Raw genomic sequence first — 23,490 nt, 5'->3', positions numbered from 1 at the left:
AATGTAAAAAATTAGTAGGACAAATTTTCAAAACCAACCTATTTGGACTTTTATTCCCCAAAAACGACCCCATTCAAAAATAATTGCAAAAACCGACCTGGTTTCAGCCTCAGCGCTGAAACCAGGTCGGTTTTTGAAAAAAACTCTCCGAAACTTCACGGGAGTTGAACTCCCGTGAAGTTTCATAGTTCAAAAAACTTCACGGGAGTTCAACTCGAACTCCCGTGAAGTTTCGGAGAGTTTTTTTCAAAAACCGACCTGGTTTCAGCGCTGAGGCTGAAACCAGGTCGGTTTTTGCAATTATTTTTGAATGGGGTCGTTTTTGGGGAATAAAAGTCCAAATAGGTTGGTTTTGAAAATTTGTCCCCCATTGTCAAGCTACATATTTTCTTCTTAGGACAAATTTTTCAAAACAAACTCTTTTGCAAATTTATTCCCAAAAAACAACTTATTTCTCTCTTATTTGTAAAAACCAACCTGGTTTCAGCCTCAGCGCCGAAACCAGGTCGGTTTTTACAAAAAAAATTCTGAAACTTCACGGGAGTTAAACTCCCGTGAAGTTTAGCATGCTTTTAATTAAGCTGCTAAACTTCACGGGAGTTCAACTCCCGTGAAGTTTCACAGTTTAAAAAATTTGTTTTTGAACTAAGAAACTTCACAGGAGTTCAACTTGTTGGATAGCGGATTCCTAATCTATTTTGGTAACATGAGGTTATTAGGATTCCTAATTTATGTTGGTAACATGTGGTTATTAGGATTCCTAATCTATTTTGGTAATAGGTTATTAGGATTCCTAATTTGATTTGGCTTTTGGTTTAGAATTCCTAGTATGTTTATGATTTTAGGATTTCTATATATATAGAACAATTGGAAGAGAGAATTTGGAGGAGCAAATTGGGGATATTTGGAGCACAGAAAAGAGGTATTTTCTGAGCTATTTGTTTAGGGTTTTGTTTGGAGAGATTAAGAGCTTGTTGGTGAGATTAGTTTGTTCCTTCTCATATCCGTATCCGAATCCGTATCCGAAAAAAAATCCGAAACCGGATCCGTATCCGAAACCGTATCCGCCCGGTTTTAAAATTTGCTTACCATATCCGCATCCGTTCGGATACGGATGCGGATCGGTTCGGATATATCCGAACCGTTTGGCACCCCTAGTTGCCAAACACAAATTAAAAAAAGAATTAATTTATGCATAGTTTAAACTGAATTATTTCTCCTTATTTTACCAAATACAAAGAAAATGAGAAGAGGGTTAAATTTATCTTCAAGTTGAGGGGTGATTAATTGTCCCGACTGCTCACCTTGGCGGAAGAAAAATTTAATTTGCGATTTGTACTATGAGGGTATTTGTATGGTAACAGGACTTGGATGGAAACTACCACAAAAGTATATATTACGGTTTTGGAAAAAGGAAATCCTAAATTATATTTTTGGAGAATTCAAAATTTTCACTGAACTATCATGGTTGTTGTTTGCGGTGAAAGTTGATGTTTCCATTGTTATCAAATCTATTACAACTTTAGTCGTTACAATAAACTCGAATGAAATAAAAAGTTGATTTTTTTATAAGATCTCCTTACACAATGAAAATAGAAAGGTTACAACTTTATCAAACAAACGCAGAGATCGTTTATCGGTCTTCTGCTTGCGTGGGATCTTTGCCTGTGTCGGGGTTTATCCGTGGACCACCGTCGATCAGATCAGATTGCTAAAAAATTGGGCAGAGCTTCGTCTATCTGCGAAGGGATCGAGAAAACTGTAGCTCTTATCTCGGCGAAGCGAGATAATCACTCTTCTTAAGATTACCGCAACGGGATAATCCTAAGGAACGGATCCGGGAAACTGTAGATCTGACGAATCTCTCTCTCTTGCGTTAAAGAACTCGATCCGATCTCTCCTCCTCCTCTCTGAAATCCGTGCACCTTCAGTCTTCAATCCGGCAGGGCTTTGCCTAATCTTCCAAAATTCCAGATCTAAAAAAAGTGATGACCCGGGGCTGTATTTATAGGCTTCAGGAGGTTTCGGGCGGTTAAAACCGCACAACGGGCCTTTTCTGCGTTGGAGACACCCAAGGGTGTCTCGGCCATGGCCGAGACACCTTAGGGTGTCTCGTTGGTCCGAGACACACCGTTGTGCCTATTTGTCTGCTTCCGCTGTAAATTCTTCGTCCGAACTCGGATTTGAGTGATTCCAAGTGCGTTGGAAAGCTGACGAAGAGTTCTATAAGCTCTAATGATTAGATCATCTGTGGAATCAACTGGGACACGAGGGGCGCAGCACCTTTTGTAGGCGATGCGGGGCTCTCGATCGATTCGTATCCTCGTTATTCTGGAACTCCAATGCTTCACGTAGTTCGTCGATTCACTTCAAGCGTTTGTCGACGTCAATCAAGCTTCTGTAAACTGGATAGTGACGTTCATCGTATTTTCTTAACACTAAGCCGTTCGTGGAGACCTATAGGTAATTTTCGATGCCTACAGATACCCCCTCCAAAGCGTTCCAGACTCGTTTCTTTTGTAGAAGAGGCTGGAATACTTTGGATGTGATTGGTCCAGCCTTCAATCGGCGTAAAAGACCTGTAGTTGACTCCTTCGATTTTCAGTCTACTCGATGCTTTGATGAATAGCTGAAATCCTTCCGGCGCTGCGTTTATCGTCTGGCCGTCGTCGAAGTCTTAAATCTAAAACTGATGAGTTGAGTTTGGCTCGTGTCATTGAGTTGACTTTTTGATCGCAACGCATTGACTGGCGTTGACCTAGGGTTATGCGTTGACCGGCGTTGACCCTAGGGTTTCGAACGTCGTACATTGACTTTTTGATCGCAACGCGTTGACTGGCGTTGACCTAGGGTTACGCGTTGATCGGCGTTAACCTTAGGGTTTAAATTGTCATACGTTGACACAGTTTATACTCGTACATTTACTGGAGTATACACAATTTAAGCTCTTAAGGTATTGGAGCATGGTGGTCCCAAGTGTCGGGGCTGCAGGACCAACTGTTAAAGCTGATTCATCTGCATTTGTGGATCTTATCTTAATGTTGTTGGATAATCGAGTCACGAGACCAACTAACGGAGCTGATGAATCAATGACTCGTATTTATAGGATTTTTGGCAAATCCTCAGCCATCAACGGGTTTGATGCGCCTTTACCGACTACCGTTTGAGTCGGGCTAGCATGCAGATTGTTTAGATCCGTTCTGCACATAATGTTATGCTAAAAGAGTTAACTCTTTTAGTGCTACGACATTGAATACGTAGACTTCGTCTTTCTCACGGGAATAGACTACCCGGTAACGTGTGTTAGACGTAGGCTTCGGATTTTTGGTAAATCCTCAGCCCTCAACGTATTTGATGTGCCTTTACCGACTACCGTTCGAGTCGGGCTAGCAAGCGGATTGTTATGATTTTGAATACATAGACTTCGCCATTTCTTACGGGAATATGGCATCCGGCAACGCGTATTAGGCGTTGACTCATCCCTACTTAGGATTCGGGATGAAAGTCCCCAGAATTGTACTCTGGTGTCTTCTTCAATCGGTAAAAGACTAAACCGGCAACGCGTGTTAGGCGTTGGCTTATCCCTGCTTAGGTTTTGGGATAAAATTCCCCATGCGTGTGAGGCACGGATTATGGTGTTATTAATAACAACCTGTCACAATGTTGAATATGTGGTCTTTTGTCCTTTTTACGATCAAAGACTAACCGGCAACGCGTGTTAGGCGTTGACCTATCCCTAGTTAGGCTTCGGGATAAAATACCCCAGACTGGATTCTGGTATCTTTTTCAATCGGTGAAAGACTAAACCGGCAACGTGTATTAGACGTAGGCTTATCTCTAACCCCCAGAATCCGAAATGATGAAACTAAGAGTGGGATCTCCACTCCGAGAATCGGAAAGATTCAAACGACCCTAACTTTTATAGGATTGGTCATTCGATCCAAAAAGAGTCCCTCATTTATTGAGGAGAAAGCCCAATTTCGACCCTAACTTTTATAGGTTTGGTGGAAAAAGGAAAAGATGGAAGTCTTTCGTTTATCGAAAGGGATAACTCAATCTTAGTCCTAACTATCTGCAGGTTTGACTAAGTAAAGTTGGAGACAATCCTAACTTTTATAGGTTTGATTGCTCAATTGAAAGTGGACCTCTCGTTCATGAAAGGAATCGAGAGGAGAATCTGGTTGTGGCCCTAACTTTTATAGGTTTTACCAAGGAAGCAGTGGAAGTGGGAGGTTTGAGATGATCTTACCTTTTATAGGCTTGATTATTCAATTTGAAAGTGGACCTCTCGTTCATGAAAGGAATCGAGAGGGGACTTTGGTTGTGGTCCTAACTATAGGAATGTTTGACCAGGTAGACAGTGAGAGTGGGAGTACAAGTCATAGTGGGGGTTTAGTGTTTATCACTTTTTTTGTAATTATCGGGTTATCCCTAAGAAAATTACATATATCGTTCTTCTGGGAAATTCTCATTACATGAATCATCCACCCCCAAGCTTCTTTCTTGGAACTGGGTCTGACTTTGTACTCCGTTACATGTCTGAGTTATCCTTAAGAATATTAGCGTAACATTCTCCAGGAACTTCCCATCAACGGTAGGAAACAGTTTAGACTCATATACCTATTGGAGTATCAGGGAGTAGTTTATACTCGTATACTCTTCGGAGTATTGAGAAGCAGTTTATACTCGTATACTCTTCGGAGTGTTGCCGTTCTTATTTGGCTTATCCTAGCGTTATGACGCCGGCTTCAACCAAGGTTTGGATGCTATTCTTTAAAGTAAAGCAAGCTTTGGTGGGATGAAGGATCCTCCTGTGGTACACGCAGTACCTCGGATCTGCAGTATTGTCAGCTTCCTCCTGATTCGTGATGGGCGGCAGCTTGATCTTGTTGTTTTCAAGAAGGGTCTCGAAGATGGCTGGAACGTCTTCGTCCTTGAATGAGTACTCTTTTTGGAGCCTCTGATACGAACTATTCTGCTGTCTTCGGGACTGCTGTTGCGACGTCTGATTAACGTCAACAACTGTTGTAGGTGTCTTCCCTTCATTATGGGAAACGAGACCCGGATTCAGAGGGTTAGTCATCGGTTGGCATCTTTCAACCTCCCTCCTTCTAAGGAATCGTCCGGCCTGCTCTCCGCGCGCCTTCAACTCTCTCCAGGTATTGAGTGCTCTACTCCCATAACGTCCAAGATGTTAATGGACAAGTTATTATGACAGGTCTGCAAGACGAACTCCTTCGTGACGGGATCCTTGCAGTTCATTGCCTGATTGCGGAAGCGTTTGATGAAGGTATCCACCGACTCTCCGTCTTTTTGTTTCTCATCGAAGAGTGTTCTGATCGATACTTCGGCGTCATCATCGAAGAAATGGGCGAGGAACATGCTCTCCAGGTCCTCCCAGCTGTTGATGCTTCCGGGCTTGAGACGGCGGTACCAATCGAAGGCGGGCCCGCGAAGGGTGCCAACAAATGACCGGACCATCAGAGGCTCGTTGCCAGAGATCACTCCCAAATGGGACTTGAAATAGATCAGGTGCTGAGTGGGGGAACCCTTCCCGTCGAACGGCGTGAAGTTGATCAGGTTAAACTTCGCCGGATACAGGATCAATTCCCATTCTCTTGGGTAAGGACACGGAATCCCGGTCTTCTTCACCTCTCGAGCAGACATCAGGGCGTCGATTTTGCTCTCGAGATCCTTTATCTTTTCATCCTCACCTATATCATGTTTTGGATAATTTCTAAGAGGAATGATGCGGCCACCCCTAGTATTATCATCTTTGGTAGGACCACCCCCAGTACTGTTGTCCTTAGTGGGACCAACCCCAGTGTTATTATCTTTGGCGGAACCACCCCCAGCGTTGTTATCTGAAGGGGGTGCATTTGAACTACATCCAGTATTTTTGGGAGGTGCGTCGGCCATGATGTTGTGGCGTTCTGGGTTCGACGGCTGGATTCAACTCTGACTTGATTGGACAGAACCCAAATTTGTTGATCATGCTCTTCCCTCATTCGCATCATGGCCATTTCCATTTCGAACTTGAAGTTCTCTTTTTGTTTGGCCAATGCATCCTCAACCATTTTAGTGATCTCGTCTGTACTAACCATCAACACTTCGTGGGATTGACCTAGGCTGGATACCGTTTTGTCAGAAGCGACTGCAGAGTTAGCATCTGACACTTCGTCATCCGAGGATAATCCTTGATTCATCCTCTGATAGTCCCTTTGTCTAACGGTTCCCGACCGTAACCGAGTTATACGTTGGGATATGTCCAAAAGATGATGAGGATTGAAGTTTCGCGTTGACTTCCCTTTATCAACCATATTAACTGTGACTTCTGGAAGTTCATCATCTTGCACAGTTGGACTTTTTCTACAGAAACGCCTTGGCTTGGTCTTTGGCGTTCTGGGGGAGATCCTTTCAAATATCGAGACCCTCTGTGGAGCGGTCTTGGGGCAGCTACACGCTGATAATACTGCCCTGATAATTTTGGTACACGGACAGTGAGAGTCCGCTTCCCGGGTACTTCTCTTTCGAGATTTATTCGTACCCCCAGCCTGATAGTACAACTCATCAACATTGCGGTCGGAGTAATCTATCGGCTGTGTACATGGATTCTCAGGTATAACGCGTTCGTCTGTCTGACGCGTTTTCCTCTGAGTAAACATTGCCTTGTTGGCATTCACAGGAGTCACACGTTTGGGATCACACCCTTGTGAGGGTGAAACCTTAACGGGCTCCTGGTTTTTTGTACACACCCCCAAGCGGGCCGTTATAGAAATTAATTCATTAGGAGGTTGCGTATGACCCCCAGTCTGGATGTTTGCTCGAAGTTCCTTCAACGGTCTCAAGCTTTCCTTAATAGGCGCTTTGCCTCGATCCTCGAGTAGAGCACCGATGCAATCCTTCAACGGGACTCTAGATTTGGGGAGATCCACGCTGTCATAGGGCTTCGTCGGAGGTGAGAGAGCAATAGGAACGGGATCTGGAGTTGACAAAGGCCGGAGAGCAGCCTCGGATGCTTTTGCCTTAGGCGCTAATCTGGCCTTTGGCATCCAACCTTGCTTAGATCTTGGTGGCTTTTTGACCACCTTTCCTTTCTGTAACTCCTGTGCATTCCGTACAAGGATCCTCGTCTGCGCTAGCAGTGCGCGGCGCTTATGGATGCGCTCCTCAAGAGTTGAACGGTTTCGTTTGACACGAACCCATTCATTAGTAGGTGGTTGGGAGGAGGTTCCCAAAGATTGTTGCTGGGACGCTTTGCGCCTTCTGAGCTTCAGATCCGCATCATAGTAGATCCTGTCAACAGGCTTCAAAGCCTCGGCAAATTGACACGCGAGACGTTGACGGCGCCTTTGACAAGCCCTCTTCGTCAACACTGGTGCACTTTCAACGGGCAACTCCTTGACTTTCGAGGAGTTGTCACGAACGTTGGATCTGGTTTCTTTGGAAGCCGGCGGATCGTTGCGAGGTGTAACTACAACAGCGACGGCGGAGAGATCGTCTTCTTGGGTCTTCAGACCTGAAGACCAGCGGATCTTCCTGGGAGGAGGAGGCTTCCTGCACCAATCTATTACAACTTTAGTCATTATAATAAACTCGAATAAAAAGTTGATCTTTTTATAAGATCTCCTTACACAATGAAAATAGAAAGTTTACAACTTTATCAAACAAACGCAGAGATCGTTTATCGGTCTTCTGCTTGCGTGGGATCTTTGCCTGTGTCGGGGTTTATCCGTGGATCACCGTCGATCAGATCTGATTGCTGAAAAATTGGGCAGAGCTTCGTCTATCTGCGAAGGGATCGAGAAAACCGTAGCTCTTATCTCGGCGAAGCGAGATAATCACTCTTCTTAAGATTACCGCAACGGGATAATCCTAAGGAACGGATCCGGGAAACTGTAGATCTGACGAATCTCTCTCTCTTGCGTTGAAGAACTCGATCCGATCTCTCCTCCTCCTCTCTGAAATCCGTGCACCTTCAGTCTTCAATCCGGCAGGGCTTCGCCTAATCTTCCAAAATTTCAGATCTGAAAAAAGTGAGGACCCGGGGCTGTATTTATAGGCTCCAGGAGGTTTCGGGCGGTTAAAACCGCATAACGGGCCTTTTCTGCGTTGGAGACACCCCAGGGTGTCTCGGCCTGGGCCGAGACACCTTAGGGTGTCTCGTTGGTCCGAGACACACCGTTGTGCCTATTTGTCTGCTTCCGCTGTAAATTCTTCGTCCGAACTCGGATTTGAGTGATTCCAAGTCCGTTGGAAAGCTGACGAAGAGTTCTATAAGCTCCAATGATTAGATCATCTGTGGAATCAACTGGGACACGAGGGGCGTAGCGCCTTTTGTAGGCGACGCGGGGCTCTGGATTGATTCGTATCCTTGTTATTCTGGAACTCCAATGCTTCACGTAGTTCGTCGATTCACTTCAAGCGTTTGTCGACGTCAATCAAGCTTCTGTAAACTGGATAGTGACGTTCATCGTCTTTTCTTAACACTGAGCTGTTCGTGAAGACCTATAGGCAATTTTCGATGCCTACAGTTGTTAAGCGTTAGTGTACATGGACTCGTGATAGGCATGTAAAAATTTTTTTTTTTGTTACTTTCCTAATTTACTTTATATAACTATTCTCTCACTCTCTTCTTCCTTCCTTAAATATGAGTGTTTTAGACTTTTTAACAATGTAATTAACATAGTCAAGCAATTTAGTGGTGTATAATGTTTTTGACGAATTTAAAACTTTGTGGTAATTTCTCTAATAAAAATAGTATCTAAAATAAAAATACTACGTATCTGAAAGTTTTGTGCCAAACTCTATCAGTTTTTTATGGTAATTACCGTAATTTCATGAAAATTTACTCAATCAATTTCAATGAAAAAAAAGTCAAAGTTCAAACTATCCAACGCAGAATTTTAGAACGGTGATCAAACTTTTCAGCAGCTTTGTTATTGAGAAACTTTAAGTTAGTCTCCCTGAAGAAAGTAATTACTCTGTACCTAGTCCCTGTTAGATATATAATGTATATATATGAGAAGCTGATCATGACAAGTACTCCACCACTAATTAGACCCCAATAATATATTTGACATGCATATATTAATAGAATTTAGAGTTACGTGGGTGTGTTGGTTTCAATGTGCCTCACAATTATAAGTTTTTTATTAATAGAATTTAGATGAAGAATATATCTTATGGGATTCACTGAGTAAAGATATATTATTTGTGGATTTAGAGTTCCACTATAACCGAGGGTGGAATTACTTACAACATTGGGGAAATTTTACAAATTACATACAAAGCCTCTTGATGTTTACAATCTGCCGCCCTATAATATTTAAAATTGCACCGCAAGTCCCAAGCTATCTAGAAACATCAAAGAAATTAGTAACAAATTGAACTAACATATTGGAAAGTAAAAGCCCATTTAAATTTCCAACAATCGAGTCAAATACACCTAAACACTAAACCCCATATTTTCACACATTTACTTTTTTTTTGGTCAATGAAAAAAAACTTTATTCATTTACCAAATATGAAATGATTGTACATCAAGATACTCATAATATGTGATTACAACTTCATAGTCTATTTATTTACAACTATAATGATAGTATCCAATCTCTACTGTCAACTAAATTTGCACTATTGAGGACTATGTATAGCATACTGATCTTTATTTCCCTGAACACCTGGTTAACATTTCTGAATTTGTTCTTGAAGATTCTGTTATTTCTCTCAATCCATACATAATATAGAGTTGAGAAGAGAGCCATCCGTTTGATTTTTTGCCTGTACCCCTTACCTCTCAACTTGTAGCAATACCAGTCCATAATATGATTCCACACGCAAGACCTCCATGTAAATTTCAGCCAATCCATCACAAGCAACCAGACTTCACTTGAGTAGTAATAATCAAAGAACAAGTGATCTCTATTCTCCTCATCTCTTGCACATAAACAGCAGGTGTTACTGGTTATTATCCCTCTTTTGAGAAGTCTATCTTGAGTTTGCATTCTATTTTGCACAGCTAGCCAGCTTATAAAGGAATGCTTTGGATGGCAAATTCCTTCCCAGATTGTGTTATACCATAGTATAGGTACAGAATTTGTTGCAGGGGAGAGAGCATGGTAGAGAACTGACATCTGAATTTTTGAGTTACTAACACAGGAGTTAATCATTTTCATCAGGTTATCAACCCCTCCATTGGAGAACAAAGCCTTGTCCCTAATTCTTAAGATCTGTTTCCACATCCATGAGTCTCCACTCTTAGCTTGAACAAGCCAGATATCTCTGTTTTTAAGGTAGGTGCCATGTATCCATTTCATCCAAAGGCTTTCTTTCCTGATATGAATATTCCACAAAATTTTCAGACCTGAAGCATAGTTCCAAATGGAAGCTGAATATATTCCCAGACCTCCATATTTTTTCCCCAAACACACTTTGTCCCATGAAACCAAAGAGTTAGCTTTGACATGATGATCCTGTTTCCCCCACAGAAAGTTTCTACATAGAACATCAATTCTCTGAAGTACTCCTGCAGGTAAGATGTAGTTGGATGTCCAAAAGACTTGAACTCCTAGAATTGTGTTTTTTATTAGCTGAAGTCTCCCAACATATGATAAATGTCTGTGATTTGCACAGGACTGAAATTGATCTTTGATTTTGTTTAACAAAGGTGCACACTCCAAGCATGATAATCTTTTGGAGATGAGAGGTACACCCAGGTACCTAATAGGCATAACTCCTTCTGGATATCCCAGACTATTAATAATGGATGTCTTGGTTGAATCATCAACTCCTCCAAAAAATATCAAGCATTTATTTGAGTTTGCTTCAAGGCCTGACACTGAACTGAAGTCCCTGAAACATTGCTGCATTTTATTCACAGAATACAGGTCACCTTTTGCAAATAAGAGGAGATCATCTGCAAAAATCAAGTGGGTGATACTAAATTTGCCACATCTTGGGTGGAATTTGAATTTCTTGTCATCCTTTAACATATTTAAGCTTCTTGAGAGGTATTCCATTCCAAGGATAAAGAGATAAGGTGAGAGGGGGTCTCCCTGCCTCAGTCCTCTTTTGCCTTTGAAATAGCCATGTAAAGATCCATTTAATGCAATAGAGTATTTAGGAGAGGTAATGCAGGCCATAATCCAGCTTATCATAGTTTCAGGAAATCCCAATCCAAATAGCATCTCCTTGAGAAAATCCCAGTTGATTGTGTCAAAAGCTTTCTTGATATCAATATTAAGCATAACTCTTGGAGAGATAAGTTTCCTGTTGTAATTTTTGACAAGCTCATGTGCAAGGATAACATTACTAGTTATTTGCCTCCCTTTAACAAAAGCACTTTGTGCTTCATTTACTAGTGATCCCATCACTGATTTGATCCTATTTGTTAGGATTTTTGAAATGAACTTGTATAGACAATTGCAGCATGCTATAGGTCTAAAGTCTGATGGCATTCTAGGACACTGAACTTTAGGGATTAAGGTGATGGATGTGGAGTTAATCTCACCCAACAACTTACCATTTTTGAAAAAGTCTTCAATGGCAACAGAGACTTCATCTCCAATAATTCCCCATGCTGATTTAAAGAAAGACATGCTGAAACCATCAGGACCTGGGGCTTTATTGTCTGACATAGAGAAAACAACATCTCTTATTTCCTCTCTACTAACTGGAGTTAACAGATTTTTAGCTTGAGTTGCATTTAGACAAGGGCCATTGCCAATAATTTTTTGTCTGGCTTGACAGTGTCAGTTGTTGAACCCATGAGACTCTTGTAAAAGGAGATAAGTTCAAATATTATTTCCTCTCCATCTGTAAGTTTTTCCCCTGCATTGTTGTAGAGAACCATGACTCTATTTTGGTGTCTTTTTGATTTAATCACAGAGTGAAAATAGCTTGTGCATCTGTCACCTTGTAGGCTCCATAAAATTCTGGATTTTTGTTGATAGAAGGAGATCTCACAATCCAGTAATTTATTGTAAGAGACTGTGCATTTCCTTTCTTGATCAATGAGGGACTGGTTAAGAGGATCAATTTGCAGGATTTTTTGTGCATCTTGAAGAGCTTGTTTTGATCTTATCACTTGTTCACTGATGTTGTTAAAATGCCTTTTGTTCAGCTCCTTTAGTGCATTTTTCAGAAGCTTGAGCTTTGAATAAACTGAAAACATGGCAAATCCTGTTATTTTTGTGTTCCAGACTGAAGTTACAGTAGGCAAAAAATTTTCATGCTTGGTCCACATCTTGAAGAATTTGAATGGTTTCTTTCCCTGAACACAATCATCATATATGGATACCAAACCAGGGGAGTGATCAGAGAAGCTTGGTAGTAGGAATTCAATATGACTTGAATTGTGCATGTTCAACCAGCAGTCATTGATTAAGGCCCTGTCCAGCCTACTCCACACTCTTGATGTTGAGTCTTGCTTGTTATTCCATGTAAAATAACAGCTTTCAGTTTTAAGATGAGTTAGTTGACATTCTTCAATGAAATCTCTAAAATCCATTGTGTCTGATTCAGTAAGGGCAGCTCCCCCAAGTTTTTCCTCATCACTTGTGATGGCATTAAAGTCCCCACACAATAGCCATGGTTTATTCCCAATATTCAGGTGGATTTGATTGAGGCTAGACCGTAAGTCTTTCCTATTCATCAAATTATTTTGCCCATAGACAGATGAAATCATACAGTCTACTCTTCCATCAATTGATTTAACCTTGCAAGTAACATGCTGATCCGTAAAGCTTTCTATTTGCACATCCAGAATATTTGAATCCCATAATAGCAGAATTCTTGCTTTGGTAGAGATGTTTGCATTAGAGAACCAATTCCATCTTCCAGCAATTTTTTTAGCAGCAGCTGGGATCTTGACAGCTTTGAGCTTTGTTTCCAAGAGAGCAATAAAAGTCAGCTTATATTGCATAAGATGATGCCTAACCAAATGTTGCTTAGAGGATTTATTTAACCCTCTAACATTCCAAAAGGACCAATTCATAGCTTTATTTTTCCCCCTCCTTCAGAAGTAGAGGGGTCAGGGTCCAGATTTGTAAGATGAGAAAATAAGTTCCCTGAAGGAATAACTCTTCTATTACTGTAATTCTGAACTTGTGGCCAAGAAATATCAGCTAGTGAAAGGCCCTTTTGACTAGAAATCCCAGCAACTCCAGAATACAGGTCGTGTACAACATGCACACTATTCCCAGGGTCAGCAGACCAGGTTCGAGCTATTTTGGGTTGTTCAGGCTTTTTTTTCACACATTTACTTGTTTACACCTATGATTTATGAACACAATTAAAAAGTTATAGTGTATACTGAGAAATAAGGATGCGGTGCAATAAATTAGTTTTGTTATCGAATAGTTTATTCAATTCCACTAAAAATTAAAATATATTAAAATGTAAAAAGAACATACATAGTTAATGGGTTGTTCTTTACATTGGAAATTAAATTGAGTCATAAAAAATTAGAAATTATAGAAAGGAAAAAATTTGTGAGAATTAGTAATTAAATATAAAAGAACGAGATGATTGGTTGACTAGAACAATAACTTGATTAATTATAATGCTATATTTTACTACTATAATTTGACTATACTACATTTCTATTAATAGGTAAATAGATGCTTGTAGCCCCCTCATTGTCTAGACTATTAATCATGTGTCTAGAATTATTAGACATTTATCTCACAGTGAATGCTTGTTTGTCTAATTGAGGACCGTACAAAATTTTGTGTCCATGGGCGCGCTGAAGATTGTCTGAGAATCTGTAAAAGGTAAAGCTAATGAACACGACTAAAATTAAGAGGGTGACTCTTTGAATCCTTTTATATATACGGTCATGATGGTGATCAAAAGGAAAGCAAAGAGGTCAAGAGCAAAGAGAGAGGGGGGATGGCGCCGGTGGGTCTTCCTCCAGGTTTTAGGTTCCATCCGACCGATGAGGAGCTCGTCAATTACTATCTCAAGAGGAAGATCCACGGCCTCAAGATTGAGCTCGACATCATTCCTGAAGTCGACCTCTACAAATGTGAACCATGGGAATTATCAGGTTAATTTTTCTTTATTTAGTCATTTGTTTTCTTCATCTTATATATCTTATTAATTTGCATCATATATAAATCATTGCTTGCATTACGAAATATGGTTATATAAGATCGAGATAATAAAAAATAGTAAATTTAACGGAGGAAAAATGATCTTTGGATAAAGACAATTATGCATGGGATATAGATAACGACTGCTAGCTTCTCCTACCACATTGTAATGTTTTAATAATTTATCCAAATATCAAGTTTCGTTGCGGTCTCTTGCATTATGACATGCTAGAAATCTTTCTAATTTTTTTTTTTTCAAAACCACCTGAATCAACTTTTACAAAAATATCGCTAACTCCAGCCATTTCACATTAAGACTCATTTTCTTGTTTCCGTTTTCTTTGTCATTTGAAAACTGATACTTTCGATTGTTAAACTTCACATGCAAGAAAACTCATGATTCTCTCATTGTAAATTTCCTACTAGATAAGTCGTTCTTGCCAAGTAGGGATCCAGAGTGGTATTTTTTTGGACCACGAGACCGGAAATATCCTAACGGGTTCAGAACTAATAGGGCAACTCGAGCAGGATATTGGAAATCGACGGGAAAAGATCGAAGGGTTTGTTCTCAGAACCGAGCTATCGGAATGAAGAAGACTTTAGTCTACTACAGAGGCCGAGCACCTCAAGGAATCAGGACTGACTGGGTTATGCATGAGTACCGTCTGGATGACAAGGAATGTGAAGACACAATGGGAATGCAGGTGATGTTATTGATATATGATCATCATTAATCTACTCGGGACAAATTTTTTAAAACCATCATGACATATACATTAGGGGTTCTGTATAAAAATTCCATAAGGAAAAAAAAAAATCTCGAATACTATCAAAACACACAATGAACTTAATTAATTATACCATGAAGTTTTATCTATGTTTTTTTACAAAGCTACCATGAATTTTCACTAAGTTACCATGAACTTTACGTTATTATCAGATAATTAGCTATCTCAAATTTTCAACTAATATCATAGAATTATCATACTACTTGTTGATAGTTTGGGTATTCGAAAGTTTGCTGGGTTTCTATATATTTAATAAAATAGTTTATGATATATAATTTTGTTCAAAAACCTAATATATAGTTCAAGACAGTTTTTGAATATTTACAAACCTACTAGTTATTTGGGAAGTGACCTAATTATCATTAAGGTTGAATCAAAACTAAGAGATTTCCGATAATATATTTACATGTGCTTAATTTAAAATAAATATGATGGCCCCTCAATATTCTTTCAATACATTTGCACAACGATCCATGCTCAGTCCATGAACCTAATCAAAGAAACTAGCCTTATCGTGTGTGCATTGTGCGTAAGAGCGACACGTACGCTCAGAGAGTAGTGGGAAAAAGAGATTCTTCTACGTAAGAGTTATGCATGACGTGCATGAAAAGTTAGGGCTTTCATCTTTATTAAATTACTTTTTTATCCAGAAAAAAAATTTAGATAACATTCCTTTCCTCCGCCGGTCCTTGATCCTTGCTAAAGTACTTCCAGGCTGTTTCATTTTTATTCTATAATATTCTATACTAAATATAAGACAAATCTATCATTCCTCTAACAAGCTCCCAAAATCTTATTCCAACCATCATCGATACACTAGAGGTGTTATTAATTATAACACTTTAAGTAAAGCTGCCTTGGTGTCCTCATTGTCGATGGCTTTCACTTTATTCCTAAACTACCCTCCGAATGTTTTAATATTCTCACTATCTCACTCTCTTTCTAAGAAAGGAAACTAATTGTTATACAAAATTATGATTCAATAATCACGGGGTAAATATTTAATTGTCAAATAAGAATGATCATTTGATCTAAACCAGCGTCTATAGATTAGCTAACTTTATGGGTCAGTTCGATATTGTTAGAGCTCAAGATAAGTTGTTTATATAATCAGCTTATAAAAGTAACCTATATAAGTTACTAAAAAAGATAATTTGATAATCATATATTATAAGCTATTTCCAAAAGAATTTTACCTTTGCCCTAGATTTATTATAGGATTAATTTAGGTGCCCTAAAGATATGAATAGTGATAATGAAGTCTACTTCAGTTGTAAAGCAGGAGATTTGATTATGGAAGATTCCATGTTTAAACCCCTGATCACTATATAACATTTATTAAAAAAATTAAACATATTAAAAACCAGGGGGAAATGATATTAAATATCTGATGTTATGCCATCAAAGCAATATTTATTCTGTTAAGTCTTTTTATTCTTAATTGTCTGATTCATGTAGTAATGTAGGTACCTTGTAAAACAACAAAACTCTCAAGAGGAAGACCAATACATATTAGTATAATGATTATTTTCTCACAAAGTTTATATAGTGATTAATCTCCTTAAGATTAGTCAATTTATTACTCTGGTCTTCTTGTATAATTTCATATTGCAATCAAATTCCTCCCTGTTACTTAATTGTGAGTAAATACTATGTATTACAACCCAGTTTAGACGCCTTATAGTTCTATTGTTATAAATAGAACCCTAGCTGATTGAAAATTTTTGACTCTTTTACCTTTAGAGGAAGACCACATAAAATAGTCAAAAAATTTCCCTGAAGGGTCTGTCTGCAACGATGGAACTACAAGGGTCAATCTACAATTCACAATAGTCCAAGGGTCTATCCACAATTGGCAATAGTCCAAGGGATCTATCCGCAATTAAACTCACTCATAACTCTATAAATAAAAAAATTAAAATTAAAAGGGGTTTATTTCATGTTGCTAATGGTTTTATCTGCGCAGGACTCATATGCACTTTGTAGAGTTTTTAAGAAAAATGTGGTGTGCGCAGAAGTGGAGGACCAAGGACAATGCAGTAGCATAGTACTGATCGAGAGCCCTCAAACAATCGTCAGCGATCAGTATGAGACCATGTCGCCAGAGGTACCCATAGGATCATCACCATGCATCGATGAGGATGACAAGGATGATGCATGGATGCAGTTCATCACCGAAGATGCATGGTGCTCTAATAATGAGGGTGGTGTCGATGATGAAAGTATTCCTCATCCTTCTCCTTGTGTGGCTTTTGCTAATTGAGAGGTTTTTCTTGGTTTTCTTCTTCCCTTTGGCTTGAATGATATTGGGTGGTGCATGATTAATAACATGATTTGGGTAATATTATTACTATTATGAATATTATTATTAATTGTGTAATAAAAGTGTCCTGACAACTACATAGGCAATGCTTGTAGCTTGCATATGAGTCTCTTAATTGAGGTTGGTTTTGGTTCTTTTAATTGTGGCCCTTCAAATTTATTTTCTTGATATGTTCTTGATATATGTAAGTAACATACAAAGAATATTCTATTGTTTCACCTTTTCTTTTTCTATATATGTTGGAAATAAAAGGAAAAGTGTTGGTTCGGGTGGTTCAATTATACATTTGTGGAATAAAACTCTTTTATGTTGCCTACATTCTAGAAGAAACATTCTGAGAACACTAGGAATTGGCTTTAACAATGACATTGTGGTCTTTAATTTGTAAAAGAGTACTTATGCAGACACAAAGGTAAAACGTAATGAAGTCCCTTTACAAACATATCATAGCTGAAAAAAAGTAAAACGTAAAATGATTTAACGTAGGACTATCAGTAAATGTGAAAAACCAAAATAGCTAAAATATCAGATTTGTATTAAAAGTAGACAACATTTTTTTTTTGGTCAATGAAAATTTTTATTCATAACCAAATATGAATGATAAGTACAGCAATAGCTCAGATAGACTCTAAGCTTACAAATTCAATCAACTGAACATCTCAAAAAACAGAAAATGCGACCACACTAAGGAAATCACATTTTCAGATTTATCTAGCTAATGGATTGTTGAGTATGGTGATCCATACATCAGTTTTGATTTCTCTAACCAGCTGCGATGTGCTCCTGCATCTTTGTTGGAAGATTCTAACATTGCGTTCTCTCCAAATGTAATAAATAGTTGCTGTCAGTGCCAAATTCTTGAGTTGCTGCTTAAGCCCTTTCCTTCTCTGTCTGACAGTGAACTGCTCTAGAATATGATGCCAATGATAGGAAAGCAGGAACTGATCAGCAACTTCAGATTATTCTCACCACCACACATAGCCATAGCTTTATCTCTTGTTCTAATCAACTGTTTCCACATCCAGGAATCACCAGGCTTAGCAACCACTTGCCAAATATCTGAATGTTTTAAGTAATTTTCATGAATCCATTTAATCCATAGGGATTCTTTGTTGATGTGAATGTTCCAGATGCATTTGATGGCTGAAGCAATATTCCAGTTGAGGGCAGAAAAAATCCCCAGACCCCCTTGATCCTTACTTAAGCACACCCTTTCCCACGAGACAAGGGAGGTTTTAAAAGATTGATCAGATTTACCCCATAGAAATCTTCTGCAAAGCTCATCTATTCTCTTAAGAACTCTGACAGGCAGAATGTAGTTTGAAGTCCAAAATATTTGGACTCCAAGGATAACACTTTTGATAATCTGCATCCTTCCAGCATAGGAAAGATTTCTATGTTTTAACCAATTCTGAAACTGACTAGTGATCCTTGAAAACAAAGAATTGTAGTCCATGAAAGATAATCTCTTAGATGTCAGAGGAACCCCTAGATACCTGATAGGCAATGAACCAGTAGAGAATCCCAGCAGATTGTGAAGAGAATTTTTGGTATTATCATCCACACCACCATAGTAGACAACATTTGTTAAGAAATCAATGTGAGTTGTTAATCAGTCCGGATTGTTAGTTGAGTTCAAGTTAGTAGATAGAATTCTAGTTAGAATAGAATACTAGTTAGTGGATAGTTTTTTCTAGTTATTGGATAAAGATTAGAGTTGTAATCTTATCCCTATGTCTTTAGAGGTAGAATACTAGTTAGTGGATAGTTTTTCTAGTTATTGGATAAAGATTAGAGTTGTAATCTTATCCCTATGTCTTTATATATATGTAAACAACTTTGATGAGTTTAAGAGAACGTGAAAAAAATCAAAAAGTTCCCTGCTCCATCCGAAACATAGCCTGAGTTCTCTGTCTTGCTGCTGCTGTCCGTTTTCTGAAAATCTGCCAGGTCTCTGTTTTGCTGCTGTTTACAGGTTTGTAGATTGCTGTTTTTCTAACTCAGTTCAGATCTGATCTCTGGCCGATCCTGTTTAGAAACCAACAAGTGGTATCAGAGCCGTGTATGCCTAAGATTCAACCAAGATCTGAAGCGATGACGAGTTCGGAGAAGATGACGACCAATGTGGGTTCTCTCACTCTTCAATACCCGACGTTATCGAGGGACAACTATGCTTCGTGGGCAATCAAGATGAAAGTCTACATGAAGGCTCAAGACGTGTGGGATGCCATTAAGCCTGCGGCAGGCGCGTCCGTGGAACACAGGAAGGATCAGATGGCGTTGGCGGCCATCTAACAGGGGATTCCTGAAGAGACTTTGATGGTAATCGCAGAGAAGCAAACGGCAAAAGAGGCATGGGAGACGTTGAAAACAATGCATCTAGGAGCGGATCGTGTGAGGAACGCGAAGGTGTAGACCTTGAAGTCCGAGTTCGAACTTCTCCGGATGAAGGAGAATGACAACGTCGACGATTTTTCAACGAAGTTGACAGGAGTCGTCAACAAGATCCGGGCTTTAGGCGGCGAGATGGAGGAGAACTACGTCGTCAGAAAGCTTCTTCGGGCGGTGCCGGAGAGATTCCTTACTATCGTCTCCACGATTGAACAGTTCGGGAACATCGACGACATGACACTCGAGGAGGCGATCGGTCGTCTCAAAGCCCACGAGGAGAGGGCACGTGTTTTTCGAAACAACGTCGATGATCACCTATTGTTGATGCATGCGGAGTGGCAAGCAAGGAGCAAGAAGTACGGCGGAGGCTTCCTCTCAACACCTACAACCAATGATGGTAGCGGACGAGGTCGCGGTCGAGGAGACGGCAGCGGACAGCAGTACCACGGAGGCCGCGGAGGGGAGCACGGCGGCCAGGCAGGCCGAGGCGGCTTCGGCGGCAGAGGAGGACGTCCAGGAGGTGGTTTCGGCCATGGAGGTGCAGCTCGCCAGGAGGGGGAGAGTAGCACAAGCGGTGGTCGAGACAAATCCAACATCAAATGCTTCAATTGCGGAGTATACGGGCACTTTCAGTCGGAGTGTCACAAGCAACGCCGCAACCATGAACAGGAGGCTCATCTCACCCGTGCATATGACGAGGAGCCAACCTTGATGATGGCTATGTTAGAGGAATCGTCAAGTGTCATTTTGCTTAATGAGGAGAAGGTGATGCCGGATTTACTTACAGCGGGGGAGGCACAAGTTGCCAACGACGTTTGGTACCTTGACAACGGAGCTAGCAATCACATGACCGGCCACCGAGACAAGTTCAACGAGCTTGACGAGAACATCAAGGGAACCGTCAAGTTTGGTGATGGATCCGCGGTAGAGATCAAGGGGAAAGGCTCTATCCTTTTTCAGTGCAACAACGGCGATCAAAGGCTACTACCTGAGGTATATTATATTCCAAGTTTGAAATCTAACATTATTAGCCTTGGTCAGATGACTGAAGATGGGAGTAAGGTTGTTATTGCTGACGAGTTCCTGAGGGTGTTTGATAGGAACGGTGCTCTCTTGATGAGGGTGACACGTTCAACTAACCGATTGTACAGGATAGAGTTAAAAACTTGCAAGCCGGCGTGTTTGATGGCGAACATTAACGATCCAGCTTGGTTATGGCATGCTCGCCTTGGGCATGTCAATTTCTTCGCCCTCAAGATGATGACTGATAAGAGGATGGCTTCCGGGTTGCCGAAGATCTTGCACCCGAATCAACTATGCGAAGGATGCCTCGTCGCCAAGCAAGCAAGACTGCCGTTCCCTTCGCAAGCAAATTTTAGAGCTCAGAAGCCGCTGGAGTTACTATATGCTGACCTATGTGGTCCTATCACCCCATCTACACTTGCTAGGAACAACTACTTTCTTCTTATCGTTGATGATTTCAGCCGATGGATGTGGGTATACATGTTGAAGGCCAAGAGTCAAGCTTGTGAAACCTTCAAGAAGTTCAAAACAGAGGTTGAGAACGCATGTGACCACAAGGTGAAGACATTGAGGACGGATCGTGGTGGCGAATTCTTGTCAAAGGAGTTCACAAAGTTGTGTGAAGACTACGGCATCAAGCGTCATCTCACTGCACCGTACACCCCGCAGCAAAACGGTGTAGTGGAGAGGCGTAACCGCACGGTGATGGACATGGCGAGAATCCTACTTAAGAGCATGCATATGCCCGGAACGATGTGGGGCGAAGTGGTTAGACATGCGGTGTACATACTCAACCGACTACCAACCAAGGCATTGCACGATCACACACCCTACGAAGCTTGGTTTGGTAAGAAACCCCACCTAGAACACTTGAGAGTTTTTGGATGTATGGCGCATGTGAAGATTGCAGGTCCTTCTCACAAGAAACTCGATGACCGGAGCACGCCAATGGTGTATATTGGGGTAGAGGAAGGAAGCAAAGCGCATCGCCTTTACGACCCTCAACATAGCAAAATACGTGTCAGCAGGGATGTCGTGTTTGAGGAAGGAAAAGAATGGCAATGGAGCACAGATGGAGATGTAGAACCACCCAGCTGGGTGGAGTTCGCAGCGGAAGAGGAATCAAAAGCAGTCGGCACTACAGGCGGTGCAATGTGCCACCCCCCCCCCCCCCCCATGCTCCCGCAGCTAGGGTCCGAAACTGTCACTAAAAAAGATGATAGGACAGACGGCGAAACTGCCTCAAGGTATAGCCACTAAGGGGTGGGCCTAGACCAGCCTCGCAGCAGATCCTGGTGCGCAGGCAACTTCCAGCGCCCAGGCATGAGCAGCGCGAGCAGCAATGGGCTCCATGGCAGTTCAGGTGCTGGAACAGCGCGACGACAAACCAGGTACTGTCCGGCAGTGATGCCGATGGGCAGGCAGTCATAGCAGCAAGACGCAGAAACGAAGTGACTTCAAACACAACCGCTACTAGTAGCTGGGGGCAAGTCCGAACCAGGAGCAGTCCAGAAACTACTGCAGAGGCAGCAAACCCCACTGTTTTGGACGCATTCGAACCTCCTGAAGCTGTAGTGATGACTCCTGTACGCTATCGATCCCTTGCGGACATCTATGCAGAGACGGAGGTGATTGATCTCCCTGCAGAGGAGTTGTTACTGATCACTGAAGAACCGCAAGCTCAATTGAGGCGGCAACAGATCAAGAATGGCGGACTGCCATGGAGAAGGAAATGGAGGCCATCGAGAAGAACAAAACTTGGGTACTCACGGAGTTACCGCGGGGTTCCAAACCCATTGGTCTCAAATGGGTGTACAAGCTGAAGAAGGACAATGAAGGCAACATTCTCAAGCACAAAGCAAGACTTGTAGCAAAAGGGTACGTCCAGCAGCAAGGCGTGGACTTCGATGAGGTGTTTGCACCTGTGGCGAGGCTTGATACCATCAGAATAATCCTCGCTATATCAGCACAGAACGGGTGGGAGGTGCACCATTTGGATGTGAAGTCGACACACACACCCTACGAAGCTTGGTTTGGTAAGAAACCCCACCTAGAACACTTGAGAGTTTTTGGATGTATGGCGCATGTGAAGATTGCAGGTCCTTCGCACAAGAAACTCGACGACCGGAGCACGCCAATGGTGTACATTGGAGTAGAGGAAGGAAGCAAAGCGCATCGCCTCTACGACCCTCAACATAGCAAAATACGTGTCAGCAGGGATGTCGTCTTCGAGGAAGGAAAAGAATGGCAATGGAGCGCAGATGGAGACGTAGAACCACTCAGCTGGGTAGAGTTCGCAGCGGAAGGGGACTCAACAGCGGGCGGCACAGCAGCCGGCGCAGCAGCCGGTGCATCGCCTGCAGTCCAAACTGGACAGCAGGCAGTCCGGTTTTCTGGACAGCAGAAAGTCCAGTTTGGACTGCCAGCAGCCGGCCAGAACAGCCCACAAATTGGTGCTGGTCCGAGTACAGTAATTGCAGCAACGATCCCCGCCGTATTGGAGCCGACGAGAGGCCAATCTGGGCAGTTTTCAGACCGAACAAAACCACCTGCAGCTGGCCGAGACAGTCCACTGTCTGCTGCAGGTTCAGGATCTGCTGCAGAACTGTCCGGACCTCCTGAAGCAGCAGCGATGACCCCTGTACGCTATCGATCCCTTGCGGACATCTATGCGGAGACGGAGGTGATTGATCTCCCTGCAGAGGAGTTGTTACTGATCACTGAAGAACCGCAAGCTCAATTGAGGCGGCAACAGATCAAGAATGGCGGACTGCCATGGAGAAGGAAATGGAGGCCATCGAGAAGAACAAGACTTGGGTACTCACGGAGTTACCGTGGGGTTCCAAACCCATTGGTCTCAAATGGGTGT

General features: G+C 41.5%; 2 protein-coding genes across 2 annotated transcripts; one reads left to right on the top strand and one right to left on the bottom strand.

Moving 5' to 3' along the window:
- LOC109838490 lies at positions 11,708 to 12,997 on the bottom strand. The gene has a single exon (XM_020406928.1). The coding sequence runs from the start codon at positions 12,995 to 12,997 to the stop codon at positions 11,708 to 11,710; it is 1,290 nt and encodes a 429-aa protein (XP_020262517.1).
- LOC109837160 (NAC domain-containing protein 86-like) lies at positions 13,755 to 17,228 on the top strand. Its single transcript, XM_020405282.1, has 3 exons — positions 13,755 to 14,050; positions 14,523 to 14,800; positions 16,851 to 17,228. Exons 1-3 carry the CDS (start codon positions 13,894 to 13,896, stop codon positions 17,145 to 17,147), a joined length of 732 nt encoding a protein of 243 aa, XP_020260871.1. The 5' UTR covers positions 13,755 to 13,893; the 3' UTR covers positions 17,148 to 17,228.

This window comes from Asparagus officinalis, chromosome 4 (assembly GCF_001876935.1).
Source record: "Asparagus officinalis chromosome 4, Aspof.V1, whole genome shotgun sequence".
NCBI lineage: Eukaryota > Viridiplantae > Streptophyta > Magnoliopsida > Asparagales > Asparagaceae > Asparagus > Asparagus officinalis.
The sequence above is the reverse complement of the archived record's forward strand: the minus strand, read 5'-3'. Positions and strand labels throughout refer to the sequence as shown.